The following is a 357-nucleotide window of genomic DNA, read 5'->3' on the forward strand; positions in this document are numbered from 1 at the left end:
TCGCGATGTCCCCGAGCACCCCGTACTCACTCGGCGTCCTCCACGGCCACCGGGCACTTGTACTGGGCGGTGTTGAAGAGGCAGATGTCGGCGTACTGGCGCACTGGGGCGAGAGATGGAGAGACGGGGGTCGGGGAGGGCCCCCGCGGGGACGGCAGCCGGGGGGGACCAAACCCCACTCCTCACCTGAGATTTTGATCTTCTTCACCGTCTTGTTGGTGTTGTTGGTGACATGGACGTTGATGCTGATGGGCTCTCCGTGGTAGTAGATCTGCAGGGAGCAAAGGAGGGGGGACGGTGAGGTCCCCAGTCCTCGCCGGGGTCGCCCCGCCGGTGTCCCCTCCCCAGTCCTCGCCC

The 357-nt window shown here is 66.1% G+C and overlaps 1 protein-coding gene across 1 annotated transcript in view; it reads right to left on the reverse strand.

Annotated features, from left to right (window-relative positions):
* Positions 1–357, reverse strand: part of LOC104077944 (beta-arrestin-1-like) — a gene marked incomplete at both ends in the record, with an annotated part of 2,034 nt that overhangs the window by 508 nt on the left and 1,169 nt on the right. Inside the window, 2 exons of the mRNA XM_009579368.1 lie at positions 31–103; positions 187–350. Of these exons, the coding sequence (XP_009577663.1) occupies positions 31–103; positions 187–350 (237 nt within the window). The remainder of the gene's footprint in view (positions 1–30; positions 104–186; positions 351–357) is intronic.

Source organism: Fulmarus glacialis, unplaced genomic scaffold (assembly GCF_000690835.1).
Source record: "Fulmarus glacialis isolate BGI_N327 unplaced genomic scaffold, ASM69083v1 scaffold26426, whole genome shotgun sequence".
Taxonomy (NCBI): Eukaryota; Metazoa; Chordata; class Aves; order Procellariiformes; family Procellariidae; genus Fulmarus; species Fulmarus glacialis.